This window comes from Trichomonas vaginalis, chromosome V (genome assembly GCF_026262505.1).
Source record: "Trichomonas vaginalis G3 chromosome V, whole genome shotgun sequence".
Classification (NCBI taxonomy): domain Eukaryota; phylum Parabasalia; order Trichomonadida; family Trichomonadidae; genus Trichomonas; species Trichomonas vaginalis.
This window is the reverse complement of record NC_067207.1, coordinates 32,878,351-32,897,859: the sequence shown is the minus strand read 5'-3', so window position 1 is coordinate 32,897,859 and position 19,509 is coordinate 32,878,351. Positions and strand designations below refer to the sequence as shown.

Below are 19,509 nucleotides of genomic sequence, written 5' to 3'. Positions count from 1 at the left end.
TCATGCTTAACATTTATAAATCCTTTGCCATCTACAATATTTATATTGTTTGTTATTAAACCATTAGGAAAAGTAGGAGGATAAATATTTTGTTCAACTAAAGGTTTACCGTCTCTTCCTGTTTTTGTTACTTCTTCAATGTATGCTTAATTTCTTTAATCTTGATTGTTTGAAATTCTTCATGTGTATGGTTCTTGTCGGCTTTTCCATTAAGCGCAGCATTTACTTCCGACTTCTTTGCATAATTTTCATCTACATAAGTTTTGTCAGCTTTCTTATCTAACATTGCTGGTAGTTCATATGCTTCAAAGTTTCTGGCATGACCTTCAATGTTCATACATCTGTTATCTAAATTGTTTAGTGTATCTTTTACGCTTGTACTTGGATTCTCTAAAGGTGCACTTGAACCAAGGGTATAGTTCAATATTATGTCGTCTGCTCTAACAGTAGTGAAGGATTTATGTGTATGTTCTTTGTCAGCTTTCTTATCTAACATTGCTGGTAGTTCATATGCTTCAAAGTTTCTGGCATGACCTTCAATGTTCATACATCTGTTATCTAAATTGTTTAGTGTATCTTTTACGCTTGTACTTGGATTCTCTAAAGGTGCACTTGAACCAAGGGTATAGTTCAATATTATGTCGTCTGCTCTAACAGTAGTGAAGGATTTATGTGTATGTTCTTTGTCAGCTTTCTTATCTAACATTGCTGGTAGTTCATATGCTTCAAAGTTTCTGGCATGACCTTCAATGTTCATACATCTGTTATCTAAATTGTTTAGTGTATCTTTTACGCTTGTACTTGGATTCTCTAAAGGTGCACTTGAACCAAGGGTATAGTTCAATATTATGTCGTCTGCTCTAACAGTAGTGAAGGATTTATGTGTATGTTCTTTGTCAGCTTTACTATTTAATGTAGCTTGAAGTTCATTTATATCAGAGATATTGTGTTTATGAGATTTCAAAACTTTGTTCGTTGCGTTAAGTTCATCTTTGTCAGCTTTACTTTTAATAGCATCTTCAAACGTTATTTTTGTCTTAACTCTCAACATAAATCTTGGTTCAACTAATACACCGTTAACATTGAAAGTAGAGGCATAAATTTCACCAGTATAACCAAATGCTTCTGGTGCTTTAGCTACATCATACTGTACAGTACAGCTTATGTCATAACCTTTAGCACGAATGTATTTATATCTTCTTTCATTAACATTTTTTGTCTTCGCTTCATCACTTCGTGTTAAATATCCATGGTAGTCCGTTATAATCTGTTCGTCTGAAGTTATATAATGAACGTGGTTCTTGACTTTATCACTCAGAGCTAAAAGCTCATTTTTGTCTGCTTTTTCGGCTAATTTCTCATTAACATCATTCACTTCTAATTCAACTCTTCCGCCAGAACTCTTATTATCATTAATCTTTTTCATTAATTCGGTAATTACGTCATAAAGACTATATTCTGTTTTCGGTTTTGTAAATAATGAGTCAAAATTTCTTTTCATCATTACATCGCTGACATTAATGATATCACCAATTCCTTTTTCATTTATTCTCTTCATTAATTCTGCAATAATGACGAATATATAATCTGTTAATTTATTCTCTTCATCGAGGGTTATAGAATGTTTTGAAATTGAATCATTAACTCCTCTAAATAAATCAATAACTTCAGGATACACGTTTTTAATGTCTCGAATAACCCGACCAGTATCCTGTTGTTCATGTTCTTCGTTCCCGTCGTTACGTGATTTTATATCTCTAACCATCATCAACGCAGCCATAACCGGAGGGTTTGTTGCTATCTGTTCGAAAATCCGTCCGTTATGTACGGTATATCTAAATAATTTCTTTGTGTTTGTTAAAACATTTGAAACAAGTCTTTTAAAACCATCTACAAAATTTCCTGTTTCACCTAATGTTCTTGCAGCATTTACAAGCTCACCCATTCCCGCTTTTGACCCCAAAAACGTCCATATTGCATTTATTTCACTCTGTATAGTTGTCCATTCAGCGAAACTAACACCCGCATTCGCTAAGCTGAAAATGAAATTCAGTGGATCGAACTTAATTCCACCGTCTTTTTCAATTTCAACGAACTCACTAACATGAGATTTTAAGTATTCTTTCGTTAAAATTGTTTTCCCCGATGTTATGTCATTAACGAAACTATCACCGTCAAAAGTTAACGAATTCAATTTCGTCGTTGATGCTTTTATTTCATACACCGCTTTATCGATAGTTTTTGGCTCACCTTCTTTAGAAGCATATGAAACATTAATGAATGAATTATATGTATTCGTGAATGAGTTAAAATCAATGATTTTCATTAATGACGCCTTTAATGATTCATTTACTGTCGAATCCCTTAAAGCAATTACTGAACTGTCATTTATGAAAGGTACACTGCAAACCGTCGAGTTTGGATCAAATGCTGTAGTTGGTGCAGGAATATTAATGATATAAGTCATTAAATCATTAAGTGACGTAAATAATGTTGTCGTTTTTGATTTAATTTCTTTAGCATCTGTTATATACGGTAATTTTATTTCTGTAGTTTCTGAATTAAAGATATTCGCTAAAATGTTTTGTAAACTGTTTTGAACAGCTGTGTAAACCGTTGAATCCGGAACTCTTATGATTTCACCGTCCTTAATAAAAGGCATAGTACATGGTGTAGTGCTTGGGTCAAATCTTTTTGGGTTATGATTCAACATATATTCTAATGCTTCATAAACAGACCTATATACGGTTGTATTATCTTTTTCAATAATTTCACCGTCCTTTATAAACGGCATAGTACATGGAGTTAAAATAGAGTCAAACTTTTCATAGTCCTTCCATGTTATGTATTTCTCAGTATTTCCATCAGTGATAACAATATATTTGTCAGTAAGTGTGAGAGAGTATTGACCAAAATATAAACGTTTAGCTCTGTCAGCTTCAGACGCATATGCAGCTATACTCATATTTTAATGAGAATAAAATGTTGTTCTATTTGCAAAGTACAGACCCAAACGAATACGGGACAGTAAAGCTACAAACAAACTTAGGTCTACAGAATGAGGCGCTTGCATTCAGAATGGTTGACTTCAATACTATCGCTTCATTCGTTATAACAGATGAAACAGATTTCATGGAGATTGAAATAGATGGAAAGAAGCACGAAATAAGATTTCACAATAATGTAGAATATAAGATGGAAACATTAGCTGGAGTGTTAAATGCTCTCATAAATACTACAATAAACAAGGATAACGAAGAAAACTTAATGAATGTTAAACTTATTGCAGGAGTTTTGAAGTTCAGTTATGCGAAGGAGTTTAAGATAACACGAATGAGTCATAGAGTACAACTTCTTTTGGGTGCATACCATATGACATTTCCTTTGAAAAGTGTTGACAAAACGATTGAGATGAAATCTGTTCCATATGTATGTTATGGTAATTGTTTATACATTGAGTCTAAAATAGCTAATGTCACAGGCATTTCAGGAGTTAATAGTAAAGGTTCAGTAGAATATAAATCCTTCTGTTATGCAGTCAATTCAATGTTCATTCCAAACGTTCCTGTCATAGCAACTCATTTAGGTAAATGGGTTCGCATTAGTCCTCATAATTTGAAAGACATGCAATTCAGACTTGTTGACTTTCAAGGAGAGCCTGTAGTACTGAAGGCACCAGTGCGAATGACTGTTGAAGTTGACTTTTTAGAAAATATTAAATGCAACAGCTTACAAGAGAACTCAGAGCTAAAAATATAAAGTATGAATGTTATGTATTAGGTCATGAACTTTGGTTGTTGCTGTTTGATGAAACAAATGAATTAGTTATGTCAGTCAAGAGAACAGAAAAATATTGTGTTAGTGAAAACTGCACCAAGTCAATAAGATTAGGTTTGCATTATGAAGATGAGTTCGATACTGTTGAAGAAGTTTTGGACAGATATTACAAATTGCTAACTTGAAATTTTTTTGACTGACGGCGCAAAGCGCCAAGATGGGCTCAAAGAGCCCTCCTGACTGCTTTAATTTACTAAAACATATTTCAAACAAAGCTTATAGTCAGTAGATAGTTTTGTATACTCGTTCGAATATTTATACTTAAACTCAACTCCTGTAGTTCCTGGTGTTTCAATGATGCGGATGTTACCTATTTTCATGAATAGTGGAGTTTGGCCACAGCATTCGATTTCAGGGTCGAGATAGTCAATGACACATTGTTTCCCTGTTATTCGTGATATAACATTTTCAAGGTCCTCCTTTGTTAGAATTATTTGGTTCTTGCTTATAAGATTTGTCAAAAGCTTCTTATCGTCTTTGAGTAAGATAGTTTGGTATAACTGAAGAAGGTAATGGTCTACGTTATCTGAAGGATTTGTTTGAACATTTGTGTAAGGATTGTCGTTGGCTTCTCTTGAAAGAATTTGGTCTAATGGTGGATACTCTAACTTAACATCTGATGTAGCGTTAGTGTTTGAAGCTGTGTTTAAATTCACGGCGCCATGCTCCAAGACCGAAGGTCCCGACTTAAGTTCTGGTTCTTTTTCTTTCAAACACTCTGAACTATAGTTCTTTATGACAATATTGTTTGTCGTTCGTGAGTCAACATTTGATGTTGGTTCAATTGGAACATTAACGGCACCAGCTAAGATGGATTTGCTTCTCATTTCATATAGAATAAAAACCTTTTATATGTATGAAATGAACAATATACTCGACAAGGGTTTGAATGTAAAGCTAACGAATGAAAATATTGTTGAATTCACTGAGACAGGTGCTGTGTATAAAGATGTAGAACTACTGAACAAAAGAGCTAAGGGAAGAAGCAGGAACATGAACAAAGGGTGGAAGCCTATAAAAATTTATGTCAATGATGGCTCAGGAGGTTCAAACATAAAGTATGCAGAAAGTTATAGAGTTTATGCTCTCAAAGGTGAAAAGCCTTCATTTAAGAACAGCTATTCTAACGCATATCCTCAAAAGCTAACGGATGGGGAAGTGGATGATATGAATGACAGCAAAAATATTAACAGAAATGGCGACAGAGATGCATGGAATTTGTTTACCATCAGTCAATTGAAGGTTAAACTTTAAAACAATGTTGGTCGTTCCCATGGAATATTTTTGACTTTAATGGTATTAGTCATGATATGAATCTCAAGGTATGAACGAGGAGAGATGAGAGACTTATATGCTTCCCAAATTTCTTCAAAAGGTAATGTTATACCTGACTGTTTCCAAATGAGTTCAATGTCATAGCGTGAGAAACCTTGAAAGATAACGAAGTCAGTTATGAGACGTTTTATGTTTAAAGCTAAAAACCTCCATGTTTGCATAAGTATTGCTACAGTTAAATGGTAATGTCTGACTTTAGTTATGATGTTAGCTAATGGTGAGTCAGGCTTTGAAACTAAACCTTTTCCGGCGAAGTCGTCACAAACTAATAAAGTGTTTGAAGGATACTTTTTGAAGGGGTATTTTGAAAGTTTTGACAGAATGTAGTTTGTAAGTCGTTTCATATCGTAAACTCCTGAGTATTGACGTAAGTGGTGTTTGTCAATAATTCTTTCCATCTCTTCTGAAGTCTTTTGCATTTCTGACTGTATAAATTCAACGATGGCATAATATTTCCTCTTACGTCGAATGTAACGTTGAAGAAATTCAATGAGTTCACTGTCTGGAACTTTAACGACAGAGGCTTGAACTTTTGACATAAATGTTTTCGCTGTTGAGTCCATAGAGTCTGAAGTTGCTGATATAATGATTTGGTCATAGTAAGAGTCGTTTCCTAAACGCTCTGTTATGAGTATATGACGAATGAGGTTAAATGTCTTACCTGAACCCATCTTTCCACAATAGAAATACACACCATTTGAACAGAATTCATAGTCCTTACTGAAAGGAAGAATAAGAGAAGAGTTAAGTTTGTCTGTAGTTTCATTCATGTCTTCATCTACGTCATGTATTAAATGCTTCATTTTATCTCCATTAAAAATGCAAGTCAGAAATATTCAGAACATAGCACCGAGTCTAACTGACAAGAGTATAAAGATATACTATGAACACGTTATGATGAAACCTACCAAAATTCAAGAAAGTCAGTATACTTATGAATATCCAAGACACTGGGTAGAGTATGTAGGAGGTGAGAAAGCTATTGAAATCAGACAGGTTCGAAGTATTCCAGCAGGAAGAACAATATTATTGAAGAACTTTAATGTTTTGAGGTATAATGATGAAACAAAGAAGCAAGATAGTTTCCCTGTTGCTGTGTATGTGAACTTAGATACAGGAGATGACATGAAAGTTTTTAATACAAAGCTTCAAACGGTAGTGAGAGAACAACTGACTGCGGAAGGGCATCCATTACCTTCAGAAGTTACCATAGCATATAATTTTGAAACAAACTCAATAGATTTTAAAGTCATCTCTGCAAAGAAGTCAGGATTTACATTTAATGAAGCAGATGTATATTCGAATGAAAACTTCAAAGCTATTGCATGGTTAGATAATGACGATTGCTTTAAGAAAATATTTAAATACAGTGACTCAACGATGTCAATAGATGACCTTCGTGGAATGTTACCATCGACGTTTACAGTAGAAGGTTCAGCAGGATTGCTTACAAGATTGTCAATTGGTGGTATTTGGTCTCGTGAGAACATTGTTATAAAATCCAGTATAAGTGAATTTGCTGAAGAATCTATATTATGTCTTTCAAACTACATGTATTCGCCGCCGAAGCATTATAGTATAACAAACTTTGTCAGTAAGTTTAACATAAGACTTGTCGAACCTTCTTCAATGAAAGATGTTGTGCTACCTAAAGATGGAAAGGATGGACTCATTATTGAAATGATTTTAATAGCATATTAAATGAGTTTGTTTTTGAAGGTCATTCATGATGAAATAACTGTTGTAGAAGATGTTAGCAATTGTTCAGACATTTTGAAGCGTATAGATGATATAAGAAATAAGTTAGATAGACCGCAAAGCGGTGAGGGCGAAGCCCGTGAGAACGCTTATGTTCATTGACTTTCTCCAGTAACGAGAACTTTTATGAGATAATATTGAAGAGAGATGATTTTAATATGGTGTAAATGGTAGCTTGGGCAGCTTTAGGCGCAATGGGAACAAAAGCATTAGCATTTGGAGCAAAAGCATTGGAGCTTATGACGCAGTAAATAAAATGAGTGGAGGAAGGGTTTCGAAGACATTAGATGCAAATAAAGGAAAGATTGGAGGCTGGGTTGCAAAGAAGTTAAGATTAAATAAAATAGGGCTCATAAATAAAGCATCCAATTTGGTTGCGACTGAGTCAGAAAATGCTTTAGGAAAGGACGATGAGTTTGCAAAACACGCAAAAGACTTTAATGACCAGATGAAAGGTGAAACAATGCATTTAAATAGATTCGATGGAACTAAAGAAAATGTTTCTTCTCCACCAGTAGTTCTTCCGTATGGTCCCTATGGAATGTATGGAAACCCTTACGAAAGACCATTTGACCCATTGACTGGTGGAAGTAACTGGTATCATTACGGACGAAGAAGAAAGACAGTCAAGTTGGAGACCAGACGTGAAGAAAGCACTAAAAAGAAACCAAGGAAGAGAGTTATAAAGCAATGAATTCAACAGGGTGAAAAAACAGGTGAAAAAGAGGTGAGATCTCACCACTTCACCTAAATTTTTTTGTGCTATTTTTCATACGTGTGAGGGTGGTGATATCATAATTTTTTATATAAATGTGGGAACAAAAAAAGCATATCTACTCAACAGGAATGAGACCCTTACTGACTATGTATTCGTTTAATGCTTGATGAAAACAATGGTACATATTATCGTATGGGTATACACAACGTCTGTTTCCATCGTCGTCGTATATGTAGAGCTCAAATCCAGTCCAACCTTCTTTTGTACAATATGTAGCTTTATTTAAGTATGCATTTATGTAGTAAGGCAATTTTCTTCATCGCTCCAGAAATAATTTTTATTCTTTGTTGAAATAGTTTTCGTTCCTCTGCGACCATAAGGAATGTATGCATGAACTTTGCGTTATAAGGATTGTAATATATTCAGGGTTTCTTTCATCGTCAATGGGTCTGTCTTTGTTAAAATGCATGTTTCTCAGTTTTACTTGAGTTTTGAATAGTTCACGGAAACGTTCTGGGAAAGAGTCATAGTAAATGTAGTCAGACATGTCTTTGTAATGAAATAAAAAATTTAAAAAAAATAAAAATAAGGTTATTTTTTATTTAGTGAGGACGGTAGTGAATTCGTTAGTGAAGTCGTTAGTGAAGTCGTTTATGTGTCAGATGGTTTTGTAAATATTTAAGGTTAAGTTGGGTAAGGTGGAACGCAGTGCCGCCGTACCCAAGTTAACCATACTAACTTACCTGGAGAACTCAAAGAAGTTGTCAAGAACATACTGCCATGCTGCTTTTCTGAGTTCGTCGGTATTTTGGAAGTGTTGCACCTTTCGAGTCTTCGGACATGAAAAAAATGACACTTTTTCTATTAAACCGTTTTGGCATTTCTCATGAGTGAGTATAGTTCTGCCAAACCATTGGAAGAGAAGAAGTACCCTTGCTGGCAAAAGACAAAAATAGTTGCCTTAGTTGTCATTGCAATTGTACTCGTAATTGAATTCATTGTACTTCTCTTCACGTACCTAAAAACTCAAGGACGGCATATGCTTTAAGAAGCTACCATCTTACTAAGACTAAAACACTTAGATTTTCAAGCTTGACTTTTTACAATTTGAACTTTGTTTGCGTAGATATGAATTCTGAAAGAAGTATGAGGGTCTTGTATGACTTTGTACTTCTCCCATAGTTCATGTCTGTCAAACTTACCTGCCATGGACTCTTTCATAAGTTCCATGAAATCGTCTTCGGACAATCCGGGGAAAAGTATTATGTCAGTAAGTATTCTTTAACATCCTTACTTAAACTCTTTGCTGTCTGTACACAAATGACAACTGAGATGTTAAAGTGTCTGAGCTTCTTAAGAATTCGACACATATCTTGTTCTCTATTCTTTAACAAAGGATGAGAAGCAAAGTCATCTAAGATAAGAAGACATCTATGAGGGTAAGTCTTCCAATCGTAAGATTGCAATTTCTTCGAAATGTATTCTATCTCTTTCTGTTTGTTTCTGAAGTGTTTCTTCTCTAATATTCTCTGCATTTCCTCATTTGGGTCTTTAAACTTAGAATTTATATACTCATTTATAGCATTATACTTCAAAACTCTTCTTTGGTACTTCTTTATCCAATCTAACAACTCAGTATCCTTTATACATACTAACTTAGACTTATAATATTCTTGAACGAATTGACGGTTTGGTCAAATTGACCAGAAGTCGAACAAATAACAACTAACTCATAGAATGGGTTCTTCTCATCTAGTTCTTGTTGTTGTGCAGCCATTTTAAGATAAGTGAAAGTCTTACCAGACCCAGGTGGTGCAATTAGACCTGTTATACCATTCTGAGCAAATAAGAACTTGTCATGTATAGGCTTTATCTAGCATTTTCTAACTTCCTCTTGTTCTTATTTAAAACATTCTCAAATTTTTTGTCAATGTCAGCAAACTTTTTTTCTAACATATTTTAGAAAAATTAAAATTTTTATCTTTAAAAAATGTCTAGCGATTTCGCTATCTATGTCCGTGACAAACTTTTCGACTCTAAAACTTCTGTCGACCAAAAATCTTACATTGTGTCAACAAGAAAGGTGAATTTGTTCTAAAGTTTGTTTCTGGAATATGACAAGAACCATAAAACATTACAAAGAGCAGTCTTAAAATTTGTCAATGACAGACTTGTTGACAGAAATGACGCCGATTGGAAAGATGAAGTCCAACAAAAGTTCTTAGAATGCAAAGAAGACACATGCGCTGTTCTTGAAGATGAAATAGAAAACAGAATAGATGAGCTATTAAAGGACAAAGAACTTTTACATAGATATGGTTCTGAGAAATTTGACATATCTCCACCAGAGAAGAAGAAAGAAAAGAAAGAGAAAAAAGTAGAAGAGAAGAAAGAACCAGAGCCAATTCCACCGAAGAAGAAATTTGACATGTAAAAATAAAATTTTATTTTTAGAACATTTCTGGGTCAATGTCAATGTTCTCTTCCTCTTTAGGAGTAAACACTGGCTTAGACTCTAAAATCTTTTTACCCAATTTACCTTGAACTTCTACAACTTTAGACTCATAATATTCATAGTCGTCTGTCTTCTTTGGTTCATAAGGTATAACAAGTTTGTATGCTTTGCCTTCTTTAAGGTTTGAGAACCTTCTGTCAAAACTTTCTTTGACTGTTAACAAACCTTCTATGTCTAAGTCTTCAAATTTCGCACCATTTTTAGTCACAATAGCAAACTTAACTGGTTCGATGTTCCAAACTTTGCTGAATGAAGACTTTTCAAAATGGTAGAAGTAAACATTCAAATATGTGAATGGGTCTAGTTCTTCTTTAAGTCCTGACATGTACTTGTTTACTGAGATGAATTTCGTCATCTTTTCTATCGGATAAAAAATATTTTTTTTAAAATTTACTCAGAAAAATTTTTCTTTGTATATACACCATTCTGTACGTCTAAAAGACTTTTGACATTTGTCAAGAATGTACGTTTAGAAGCTGCCATATAACCATACTCTTGACAATATTGTTTATATTCATCATATAAAGACTTTTCATCTAAACACTCAAAGTCAGTTTCATCTATGAACAGTTCATATACACTCTTGTTTGCTTCTAACAATGTTTGTCTCTCTTCGGTATGTGGAATTTGTCTTGGATTGAACTTAGAAATATCTAATGTCATGAAATATGAGAACAAGTGGTTGTAAAAGTCAGATGTCAAAGTTTCTGCTAAGTCGTCAAAATATTCTGTATCTTGCATATGAGAATCTGACGTTCTGACAACTACATATCTTCTGTCAGAACTTTCTAACTTCATCGGAACAGCATTGTTTGAAACCATAATGAAGTTTGCAACATTTTCACAAACTCTTTGGTCTTTATACTTTCTTTCAACAACTCCAACTTTGTCTGTTATAAGACTCTTCAAAGCATCTGAGTTCAAAACTTTTGTTGTATCTATACTTTGAAGTTCATTGCAAACTATAAGTTTCATATTCTCAATTGAAGAGTTAAATTTACCGCAGATGTTTTCTAAGTTTGTCATATTAGGGTTCGAATAACCTTCTAATAGTTTGCATAAGATATCTGTAAAGAATGTGTTCTTACCTGTTCCTTGTTTTCCAATTATAATGAGAGCAGTTCATTCTTAGCACTTGGATGTTGTAAGATGTTTGCAAACCAACATAAGATATACTCATAACCTTTTCGTTTCCATTGCATATAATTTCTTTGACATGGTCTAACCAAGCTTCTATAATATTTTCTTTCCATTCTACTTGTTCGTATTTATATCCAGTGAAGATAGAATAGAAGTTTGGAGAAGGTGTATAGAACTTTATACCTCGAACTGAAAAAATCTTCTAACTTGACAATAAGATATCCCAAGCATCTAACATCTTCATTCCAACTTGTACGACTTTTATTTTCTTAAGTTTCTGTCTACATTCTTGTTCTGAAACTATTGTTGCTCTTGGTTTGTTAAAGACAACATCCCATTCTTTCATGACATAACATTCTGGGGCAGAGTCAACATAAATGACTAAACGTTTCAAATTCTCGACTGCTTTGTTATAGTCTCTAAATGGACACATATTTCTGAATGATTGGAAGTCATAAAAATCTGAAACGTCTATTCTGTACATTTTTATAAGAATAAAAAAATATTATTTTTTTATTCTTGACTTTGTTGTTCCATTTGTTGCATTTGTTGTTCTTGAGCTATTTGTTGTTGAAGTTGTTCTTGGAATACAATACTTTCACCAGTTGCATCTTCCAATTCGAAACTTTCTACCGTCATTGACAAATACATAGGACATAAAAGTTTTACAGGAACAAAGTTTGCGTCAACTAATGTCAACGTTATACTTGCCAAAGTGTTTGAGTTCACTAAGGTTGAAAATTCTGCATTCGAATGAACAATAGGCAAACCAGCAGAGAAAGTATTGTTTATACGCATAAGTATCTTTTGGTCATAATAGTTTCTGTCGACATTCGAATAACACTTTGAACCTAAGTTTGAAACAATATATAAGATTGGTGTGCTTAATGTCAATGGAATAGACATTCCTTGTATGACACCTTTTCCTGTTATAGGAAACTGTTGGTAGTAAAAACCAGATATAAGTTTTGTATTATAGCTCATATCATTAATAGTAAACTCAGTCGGACATCCAAACATAATGAAACCTGCTCTAGTTGCAGCACATGTTACACCCGTACTTAAAGTATTAAATAAGTCAACAAAACCTGTGGTGGTATATCTGAGTAAGTATCTTCAAAGGAGTATTTTTACCATTCACAACAATAAAGTCTTCTGGTGTCAAAAGAGCAAAACAGGCTTTAGTCGTCATTGTGTTTAAGGTTAGTTTTACAATATCGTCCTTGAGGACTCTGTAAGTTTGTGTTATAGAATTATATGACTCGGGGTTTTTAGTCGTAATAGTATAACCATTATGTCTTCTGCCATTTACTTAGCAAATAAATTTTAATGAAATGTTGTGGTCGTCAAATATTTTTATAACGTCTGGGAAACTATATTTTAAGTTCAACGTTTCACCTCCTTTCATAACGTATATCTTGTCAATGACATTATATGAAACACCACAGCAACCAATGTCGGGTTCTATTTCTTTGATGTTTATATTCGTCTGCCTCTGTCAAAAGTTTCAATAGTTCTTTCAAAACTTCATGAGTGCAATGACATATGAGTTCACTTTTACAGGGTTGTGTTCGACCAAGTTTAACATTATACTTAAAGCTTGACAAATCTTCTCCTGAGTTTGAAGTTTGTCTTTCAGTTGTTGGTAGTCGTTTCGAATATCTGCAACAGAACTTAAGTCTCTGTTAACTTCAGGATATGTTGGTTCTTTTAAGGGAACAATTGTTATACCATCTTCGTCTTCGTATGGTTTCCCCACTTCAACATCTCTGTCTTTGACATTGACAACAACACTTTGACTGTTTGTTTGAGTTGGTGAATTTAACTTCACATCTGCCACCGCCATTAAACCTTTTGAAACACTTACGCTTCTATTTTTCGGAAATGACATTTTACTTAGAATAAAAAGATGGACGTATTCGGATATCTTATTGAATTGAAGCAGAACAAAGTTTATACTCACAAACAATACAAATACATTGACAGAATAGTTCTTTACACAAACAATGGAAAATGTTATAGAATAGCAGTCTTTGCTGAACCTAAATATTTTCATAAAGCAAAGAAAGTTGGTATAACTGAAATGGTGAAAGTTCTTGAAGCAGACAAAAATATAACTTCAAAACTTACAGATATTTCTAAAGGTAAGTTTATCTTACAATATTATGTCAAAACTGGCGTACTGTCAATATTTGACGGAGAGAAGTCAGTTCAAGAACAACTTACTGACCTGCTGCCAAAATCTGCTCGATGGAAGCTGTCGTTATGCCAATCTGAGGAGCCCCAGCAGGTTTCATCGAACGAATCTTCAAAAGAGCATCTTCCGTGAAAAGTGCTATTGGTTTTGTAACTTCTTTGCTCTCAATTCATCTGGACCGTCTCTGTCACCAGTATATTGTATTTGAACTGTACCAACAGTTGAAATACCACCCATAAAGTCTTCTGAGTCAGCAAATGGAATGCAAGCCAAAAAGTTTTGAACGGTCTCATTTGTATTATTGAGTTTTTTGACCTCCTGTATGAGTCCATACTTTCACATATGGCATAATAGAACTTCGCATTTCAGGGTTAATGGTTGTTGTGAAGTTGTTGTTAAAGTTCATAGCATCTAATGTCAAGTTGTATGACCTCATATCCTCAACTGTAGAATATTCTTCTCTTGATAATATTTGCCATCTATGTTTATATGATATTTAATACCAGGGTTGTAGAAACAAGAATAGTCATTTATAGTTCGTCTGAACAGTAAAAACATAGTATCTGCATGTTTTCATTGCAGTTGTTAAAGCAATATCTGTTCTTGCATCTGCGGCTCCTGGATTTTGGTTTCCAACTTCACCTGCAAAGTCTTTGACAGATATTTGGTGTATAGGGAACATAAGTGGAACTGCAATATATTTGGCAGCTAAAGCATTTGAAATATCTGGGTCCAACATATAAACGGCAAGTCTGCTTTCTATCCTCTTGCATTCAAACTGTTTGCATGTGAACTTAACTGGGTCCCAAGCAGTATTGTTGTCTGCTGTTCCTGAGAAGTAGTAGTTTACTTCTGTGTTGAGGTTTGAGAAACCAAAGTCTAAGTCAACTTTCTCTTTGCACCATTTTCCAAATGGTATGCTGGCAGCTCCACCAGCTGTATCTGTAATAGTGAATGGGTCTTGTGTTGGTGCAATGACTAAGTTATTTTTGCTTGGAGTAAGTTCAATAGAAATTTTTCCTGCCCAGTTTGGTAAGTATCTTAAGAACCTAAAGATGAGGAAAGATGACAAAGGAACTCTAAGTTTCAGTTTTACTTTGGTTACTGCTGCTGCAGTTTGTCCAGAAAGGTTAACATAAACTCCTGGAACGTTAGGGTCAAGTCTTCTTATTTTCTCAATAGTTGCATATTGGTCTGTTTGTTCTCTAGCTTGTGGTTGTACTGAGTTTCTCAAAGCGAACCATTCATAGTTTGCCCATGTTACTGTTTGAACTAAGTCAGAGTTAGAATATATCTTATATCCCATGAAAACTTCTGGAGCATATTGGTATCCGACATAGAAAATTCCATTGCAACCTTTCTTGTCAGACAACTTGGCAGAAGGTTTTATTTCAATGTCTTGTTCCACGTATAAGAATGAGTTGTCAATAGAAATAATATGAAACCTGTCGCAAGCAATATCTACTGTTGTTGAAGAACCTTCTCCAAACTCACCTACGTTTCCATAAGAAACAGCAGTTGTATATTCGTAAGTTAGTTAGTATACATATCATGGGTACGGCGGCACTGCGCGCCTCCTTACCCATTATATGTGAATTTGACACTTTACGAAACCGTTAACGTATATTTTACAACACAAACGACAACACTAACTTAACCTTAAATATTTACAAAGCCACTAACGACTTCACTAACGAATTCACTAATGTTTTCACAAACGACTTCACTAATGTAAAAATAAACGTTCTCACTTACAAAAGTATTGCAACTCCTCCCATTGCTGTGCTTCATATAACAGCTCATAATCTTCTGACTCACTTTCTTCTTCATATAGGTCAAAATCACTGTCATAGTTTATACCTGTAAGTTTTGACAAAGCTAATGAAACACGCTTACCGTTTGTATCATATGCTTGTATAAACTTTCCATTCTTCATTCCTTCATAAACGCTCAAACTAACTTTACCCTTTCTCCCTCGTATCTGATAGAATGTATTTTCACGAGGAACGAAGAACAAATTCTTGAACTCATGACCGTTGTAGTTTGTTATCTCAATAGTTTTCGTCATTTATATAAAAATAAACTTAAAAATTAATGATATCACCACCCTCACACGTATGAAAACATAGCACAAAAATAAATTTAGGTGAAGTGGTGAGATCTCACCTCTTTTTTCACCTGTTTTTTCACCCTGTTGAATTCATTGCTTTATAACTCTCTTCCTTGGTTTCTTTTTAGTTGCTTTCTTCACGTCTGTCTCCAACTTGACTGTCTTTCTTCTTCGTCCGTAATGATACCAGTTACTTCCACCAGTCAATGGGTCAAATGGTCTTTCGTAAGGGTTTCCATACATTCCATAGGGACCATACGGAAGAACTACTGGTGGAGAAGAAACATTTTCTTTAGTTCCATCGAATCTATTTAAATGCATTGTTTCACCTTTCATCTGGTCATTAAAGTCTTTTGCGTGTTTTGCAAACTCATCGTCCTTTCCTAAAGCATTTTCTGACTCAGTCGCAACCAAATTGGATGCTTTATTTATGAGCCCTATTTTATTTAATCTTAACTTCTTTGCAACCCAGCCTCCAATCTTTCCTTTATTTGCATCTAATGTCTTCGAAACCCTTCCTCCACTCATTTTATTTACTGCGTCATAAGCTCCAAGTGCTTTTGCTCCAAATGCTAATGCTTTTGTTCCCATTGCGCCTAAAGCTGCCCAAGCTACCATTTACACCATATTAAAATCATCTCTCTTCAATATTATCTCATAAAAGTTCTCGTTACTGGAGAAAGTCAATGAAACATAAGCGTTCTCACGGGCTTCGCCCTCACTTTGCGGTCTATCTAACTTATTTCTTATATCATCTATACGCTTCAAAATGTCTGAACAATTGCTAACATCTTCTACAACAGTTATTTCATCATGAATGACCTTCAAGAACAAACTCATTTAATATGCAATTAAAATCATTTCAATAATGAGTCCATCCTTTCCATCTTTAGGTAGCACAACATCTTTCATTGAAGAAGGTTCGACAAGTCTTATGTTAAACTTACTGACAAAGTTTGTTATACTATAATGCTTTGGCGGCGAATACATATAGTTTGAAAGACATAATATAGATTCTTCAGCAAATTCACTTATACTGGATTTTATAACAATGTTCTCACGAGACCAAATGCCACCAATTGAAAAACTTGTAAGCAATCCTGCTGAACCTTCAACTGTAAACGTCGATGGTAACATTCCACGAAGGTCATCTATTGACATCTTTGAGTCACTGAATTTAAAGATTTTCTTAAAGCAATCGTCATTATCTAACCATGCAATAGCTTTGAAGTTTTCATTCGAATATACATCTGCTTCATTAAATGTAAATCCTGACTTCTTTGCAGAGATGACTTTAAAATCTATTGAGTTTGTTTCAAAATTATATGCTATGGTAACTTCTGAAGGTAATGGATGCCCTTCCGCAGTCAGTTGTTCTCTCACTACCGTTTGAAGCTTTGTGTTAAAAACTTTCATGTCATCTCCTGTGTCTAAGTTCACATACACAGCAACAGGAAAACTATCTTGCTTCTTTGTTTCATCATTATATCTCAAAACATTAAAGTTCTTCAATAATATTGTTCTTCTGCTGGAATACTTCGAACCTGTCTGATTTCAATAGCTTTCTCACCTCCTACATACTCTACCAGTGTCTTGGATATTCATAAGTATACTGACTTTCTTGAATTTTGGTTGGTTTCATCATAACATGTTCATAGTATATCTTTATACTCTTGTCAGTTAGACTCGGTGCTATGTTCTGAATATTTCTGACTTGCATTTTTAATGGAGATAAAATGAAGCATTTAATACATGATGTAGATGAAGACATGAATGAAACTACAGACAAACTTAACTCTTCTCTTATTCTTCCTTTCAGCAAAGATTATGAATTCTGTTCAAATGGTGTGTATTTCTATTGTGGAAAGATGGGTTCAGGTAAGACATTTAACCTCATTCGTCATATACTCATAACAGAGCGTTTAGGAAACGACTCTTACTATGACCAAATCATTATATCAGCAACTTCAGACTCTATGGACTCAACAGCGAAAACATTTATGTCAAAAGTTCAAGCCTCTGTCGTTAAAGTTCCAGACAGTGAACTCATTGAATTTCTTCAACGTTACATTCGACGTAAGAGGAAATATTATGCCATCGTAGAGTTCATACAGTCAGGAATGCAAAAGACTTCTGAGGAGATGGAAAGAATTATTGACAAACACCACTTACGTCAATACTCAGGAGTTTACAATATGAAACGACTTACAAACTACATTCTGTCAAAACTTTCAAAATACCCCTTCAAAAAATATCCATCAAACACTTTATTAGTTTGTGATGATTTCGCTGGTAAAGGTTTAGTGTCAAAGCCTGACTCACCATTAGCTAACATCATTACTAAAGTCAGACATTACCATTTAACTGTAGCAATACTTATGCAAACATGGAGGTTTTTAGCTTTAAACATAAAACGTCTCATAACTGACTTCGTTATCTTTCAAGGTTTCTCACGCTATGACATTGAACTCATTTGGAAACAGTCAGGTATAACATTACCTTTTGAAGAAATTTGGGAAGCATATAAGTCTCTCATCTCTCCTCGTTCATACCTTGAGATTCATATCATGACTAATACCATTAAAGTCAAAAATATTCCATGGGAACGACCAACATTGTTTTAAAGTTTAACCTTCAATTGACTGATGGTAAACAAATTCCATGCATCTCTGTCGCCATTTCTGTTAATATTTTTGCTGTCATTCATATCATCCACTTCCCCATCCGTTAGCTTTTGAGGATATGCGTTAGAATAGCTGTTCTTAAATGAAGGCTTTTCACCTTTGAGAGCATAAACTCTATAACTTTCTGCATACTTTATGTTTGAACCTCCCGAGCCATCATTGACATAAATTTTTATAGGCTTCCACCCTTTGTTCATGTTCCTGCTTCTTCCCTTAGCTCTTTTGTTCAGTAGTTCTACATCTTTATACACAGCTCCTGTCTCAGTGAATTCAACAATATTTTCATTCGTTAGCTTTACATTCAAACCCTTGTCGAGTATATTGTTCATTTCATACATATAAAAGGTTTTTATTCTATATGAAATGAGAAGCAAATCCATCTTAGCTGGTGCCGTTAATGTTCCAATTGAACCAACATCAAATGTTGACTCACGAACGACAAACAATATTGTCATAAAGAACTATAGTTCGGAGTGTTTGAAAGAAAAAGAACCAGATCTTAAGTCGGTGAATTTAAACACAGCTTCAAACGCTAACGCTACATCAGATGTTAAGTTAGAGTATCCACCACTGGACCAATTCTTTCAAGAGAAGCCAACGACAACCCTTACACAAATGTTCAAACAAATCCTTCAGATAACGTAGACCATTACCTTCTTCAGTTATACCAAACAATTTTACTCAAAGACGATAAGAAGCTTTTGACAAATCTTATAAGCAAGAACCAAATAATTCTAACAAAGGAGGACCTTGAAAATGTTATCTCACGAATAACAGGGAAACAATGTGTCATTGACTATCTCGACCCTGAAATCGAATGCTGTGGTCAAACTCCACTATTCATGAAAATAGGTAACATCCGCATCATTGAAACACCAGGAACTACAGGAGTTGAGTTTAAGTATAAATATTCGAACGAGTATACAAAACTTTCAACAGAATATAAACTTTGTTTGAAATATGTTTTAGTAAATTAAAGCAGTCAGGAGGGCTCTTTGAGCCCATCTTGGCGCTTTGCGCCGTCAGTCAAAAAATTTCAAGTTAGCAATTTGTAATATCTATCCAAAACTTCTTCAACAGTATCGAACTCATCTTCATAATGCAAACCTAATCTTATTGACTTGGTGCAGTTTTCACTAACACAATATTTTTCTGTTCTCTTGACTGACATATAACTCATTTGTTTCATCAAACAGCAACAACCAAAGTTCATGA

The 19,509-nt window shown here is 34.3% G+C and overlaps 14 protein-coding genes and 2 pseudogenes across 16 annotated transcripts, besides 3 other annotated features; 6 read left to right on the top strand and 10 right to left on the bottom strand.

Annotated features, from left to right (window-relative positions):
• Positions 1-8,340: part of a mobile genetic element that runs on past the window's edge.
• On the bottom strand, positions 128-1,558 carry TVAGG3_0446550 (keratin-associated protein family; the record flags this gene model as incomplete). Its single annotated transcript, XM_051234421.1, has 1 exon — positions 128-1,558. One exon carries the CDS (start codon positions 1,556-1,558, stop codon positions 128-130), a length of 1,431 nt encoding a protein of 476 aa, XP_051104151.1.
• On the bottom strand, positions 1,829-2,794 carry TVAGG3_0446540 (uncharacterized protein; the record flags this gene model as incomplete). The annotated part of the gene is made up of 1 exon (XM_051234420.1): positions 1,829-2,794. A coding segment is annotated over one exon (966 nt), but the record flags the coding sequence as incomplete, so codon positions are not given.
• On the top strand, positions 3,196-3,759 carry TVAGG3_0446530 (uncharacterized protein; the record flags this gene model as incomplete). Its single annotated transcript, XM_051234419.1, has 1 exon — positions 3,196-3,759. One exon carries the CDS (start codon positions 3,196-3,198, stop codon positions 3,757-3,759), a length of 564 nt encoding a protein of 187 aa, XP_051104149.1.
• TVAGG3_0446520 (uncharacterized protein) lies at positions 4,023-4,664 on the bottom strand (the record flags this gene model as incomplete). The annotated part of the gene is made up of 1 exon (XM_051234418.1): positions 4,023-4,664. One exon carries the CDS (start codon positions 4,662-4,664, stop codon positions 4,023-4,025), a length of 642 nt encoding a protein of 213 aa, XP_051104148.1.
• TVAGG3_0446510 (protein of unknown function, DUF4106 family) lies at positions 5,088-5,942 on the bottom strand (the record flags this gene model as incomplete). Its single annotated transcript, XM_051234417.1, has 1 exon — positions 5,088-5,942. One exon carries the CDS (start codon positions 5,940-5,942, stop codon positions 5,088-5,090), a length of 855 nt encoding a protein of 284 aa, XP_051104147.1.
• On the top strand, positions 5,992-6,412 carry TVAGG3_0446500 (uncharacterized protein; the record flags this gene model as incomplete). Its single annotated transcript, XM_051234416.1, has 1 exon — positions 5,992-6,412. A coding segment is annotated over one exon (421 nt), but the record flags the coding sequence as incomplete, so codon positions are not given.
• TVAGG3_0446490 (uncharacterized protein) lies at positions 6,553-6,873 on the top strand (the record flags this gene model as incomplete). Its single annotated transcript, XM_051234415.1, has 1 exon — positions 6,553-6,873. The coding sequence occupies one exon, from the start codon at positions 6,553-6,555 to the stop codon at positions 6,871-6,873; it is 321 nt and encodes a 106-aa protein (XP_051104145.1).
• Positions 8,341-14,842: a mobile genetic element.
• TVAGG3_0446470 lies at positions 8,735-9,183 on the bottom strand (annotated as a pseudogene). The gene has a single exon. A coding segment is annotated over exon 1 (449 nt).
• Positions 9,639-10,082, top strand: TVAGG3_0446460 (annotated as a pseudogene). Its single transcript has one exon. A coding segment is annotated over exon 1 (444 nt).
• Positions 10,099-10,518, bottom strand: TVAGG3_0446450 (protein of unknown function, DUF4108 family; the record flags this gene model as incomplete). The annotated part of the gene is made up of 1 exon (XM_051234414.1): positions 10,099-10,518. The coding sequence occupies one exon, from the start codon at positions 10,516-10,518 to the stop codon at positions 10,099-10,101; it is 420 nt and encodes a 139-aa protein (XP_051104144.1).
• On the bottom strand, positions 12,823-13,149 carry TVAGG3_0446440 (protein of unknown function, DUF4106 family; the record flags this gene model as incomplete). Its single annotated transcript, XM_051234413.1, has 1 exon — positions 12,823-13,149. The coding sequence occupies one exon, from the start codon at positions 13,147-13,149 to the stop codon at positions 12,823-12,825; it is 327 nt and encodes a 108-aa protein (XP_051104143.1).
• TVAGG3_0446430 (uncharacterized protein) lies at positions 13,213-13,632 on the top strand (the record flags this gene model as incomplete). The annotated part of the gene is made up of 1 exon (XM_051234412.1): positions 13,213-13,632. The coding sequence occupies one exon, from the start codon at positions 13,213-13,215 to the stop codon at positions 13,630-13,632; it is 420 nt and encodes a 139-aa protein (XP_051104142.1).
• Positions 14,843-15,035: 193 nt separating the features above from the next.
• Positions 15,036-19,509: part of a mobile genetic element that runs on past the window's edge.
• Positions 15,248-15,568, bottom strand: TVAGG3_0446410 (uncharacterized protein; the record flags this gene model as incomplete). Its single annotated transcript, XM_001298784.1, has 1 exon — positions 15,248-15,568. One exon carries the CDS (start codon positions 15,566-15,568, stop codon positions 15,248-15,250), a length of 321 nt encoding a protein of 106 aa, XP_001298785.1.
• Positions 15,701-16,228, bottom strand: TVAGG3_0446400 (uncharacterized protein; the record flags this gene model as incomplete). The annotated part of the gene is made up of 1 exon (XM_001298783.1): positions 15,701-16,228. One exon carries the CDS (start codon positions 16,226-16,228, stop codon positions 15,701-15,703), a length of 528 nt encoding a protein of 175 aa, XP_001298784.1.
• Positions 16,451-17,026, bottom strand: TVAGG3_0446390 (uncharacterized protein; the record flags this gene model as incomplete). Its single annotated transcript, XM_001298781.1, has 1 exon — positions 16,451-17,026. The coding sequence occupies one exon, from the start codon at positions 17,024-17,026 to the stop codon at positions 16,451-16,453; it is 576 nt and encodes a 191-aa protein (XP_001298782.1).
• Positions 17,347-18,234, top strand: TVAGG3_0446380 (protein of unknown function, DUF4106 family; the record flags this gene model as incomplete). Its single annotated transcript, XM_051234411.1, has 1 exon — positions 17,347-18,234. One exon carries the CDS (start codon positions 17,347-17,349, stop codon positions 18,232-18,234), a length of 888 nt encoding a protein of 295 aa, XP_051104141.1.